The sequence below is a fragment of the Octopus bimaculoides genome, chromosome 20 (genome assembly GCF_001194135.2).
Source record: "Octopus bimaculoides isolate UCB-OBI-ISO-001 chromosome 20, ASM119413v2, whole genome shotgun sequence".
In the NCBI taxonomy this organism is placed as follows: domain Eukaryota; kingdom Metazoa; phylum Mollusca; class Cephalopoda; order Octopoda; family Octopodidae; genus Octopus; species Octopus bimaculoides.
This window is the reverse complement of record NC_069000.1, coordinates 46,625,987-46,627,602: the sequence shown is the minus strand read 5'-3', so window position 1 is coordinate 46,627,602 and position 1,616 is coordinate 46,625,987. Positions and strand designations below refer to the sequence as shown.

General features: G+C 36.0%; 1 protein-coding gene across 6 annotated transcripts in view; it reads right to left on the bottom strand.

Moving 5' to 3' along the window:
- The window catches only part of LOC106874353 (uncharacterized), a 25,959-nt gene that overhangs the window by 11,414 nt on the left and 12,929 nt on the right, over positions 1-1,616 (bottom strand). For all 6 annotated transcript variants that reach the window (XM_014922061.2, XM_014922063.2, XM_014922062.2 and 3 more), the window contains one exon: positions 927-999. In XM_014922061.2, coding sequence (XP_014777547.1) covers positions 927-999 — 73 coding nt within the window. The remainder of the gene's footprint in view (positions 1-926; positions 1,000-1,616) is intronic.

The window sequence follows — 1,616 nt, the reverse complement described above, 5'->3', positions numbered from 1 at the left end:
ATTTTCATTATTATTATTATTATTACCAATAATGTAATTACTATTATCATTAATATCATTATCATTTTATTACAACTATTATCATCATCATCATCATCATCATCATCATCATCATCATCATCATCATCATTATTATTATTATTATTATTATTATTAAGAAGACGGCGAGCTGGCGGGATCGTTAGCACGCCGGGCGAAATGCTTAGCGGCATTTCGTCTGCCACTACGTTCTGAGTTCAAATTCGGCAGAGGTCGACTTTGCCCTTCATCCTTTCGGGGGTCGATAAATTAAGTACCAGTGCAACACTGGGGTCGATGTAATCGACTATCCCCTCTCCCAAATATTCAGGCCTTGTGCCTACAGTAGAAAGGATGGATCTTTTTGATTTGACGGGCAACGCTTTTCATTTATGTTTTATGTAGTGTTTTTGGTACCGAAACACTTTCAAACTTCGTATACTTGTATATTTTGTGTTATAAATAAATACCAGTTGAGTACTGGGATCGATGTAATCGACTTTACCCCCTCCCCCGTAATTACTGGCCTTGTACCCAAATTTGAAATCATTATTATTGTTATTATATTATTATAGACTATCGTACGGAATATGGAGAATATTAAACAGGATATCAGATATATGAAGCGAATTTAAACATCGACAATACGTCTAGATCATTCGATCCTGGTGTTTTAGAGCTATTTTCTTTCCTATGATTTTTAGAATTCATTTTCCATTCTCATCCTGTATCTGCTTTACATTTTAATATTGAAGGATTTATGTATGTATGTATGTATGTATGTATGTATGTTCCTACATTACGGCTATAAAACAATATAGAATTATGCGCAGAAATTCATTGAACACTCATTAAAGCTATTCTAGAATGATCTGAGGATAATGACTGAGAGTATAACGAAGACATACCGTACGTCCGCCAGAATGACCCAGCCCAGAGGTATGGGTGTCGAGCACATCCATCGCTGGTCGGTCATAATATCTGAAAATATACAAACAGATGCATAGAGTCATTAATAAGCTGTCTTTATTCTGACCACAGGAATCCGGTGAAGAGAGAAATCCACTGCTTTTCTTGAGGACTACAAATCTACCAATTCTGTTACCGTCCAAATTTTCACTTAAAATAATATTACACAAGTCGTTCATATTACCTTCGTATTATCAATTATTTTCTTAAACGTACTCGCACAAAACACATGCGTGCGCGCGTAAAGATGCACACACATTTATATATATCTACAAATATACGTATTTACGCATACTTATGCATAAAAGCAGTCACACATTAAATGGAAGGATCACGTAGCATTTTCTTTTTTGTACAAGGAAAAGGTTGATCGTTACTTCGAAGTTTTGGCTTTGTGGTGTTCATCAGCCAATCTAATGAAAATGCCATGACTCCAGCTTCGAACGAAGTTAGCCTCCAATCTTCCTTGAAAATAATATATATATATATATATATATATATATATATATCACGTGACCGACCAGGCTATCAGATGCTGTTATACGTCGTTGGTCACATTGCGCTTTGCATCATTTTAGCCATTAAATGTCGTCACCGCGTTGGCTAGGTGAGCATGCCATCACTTCCCC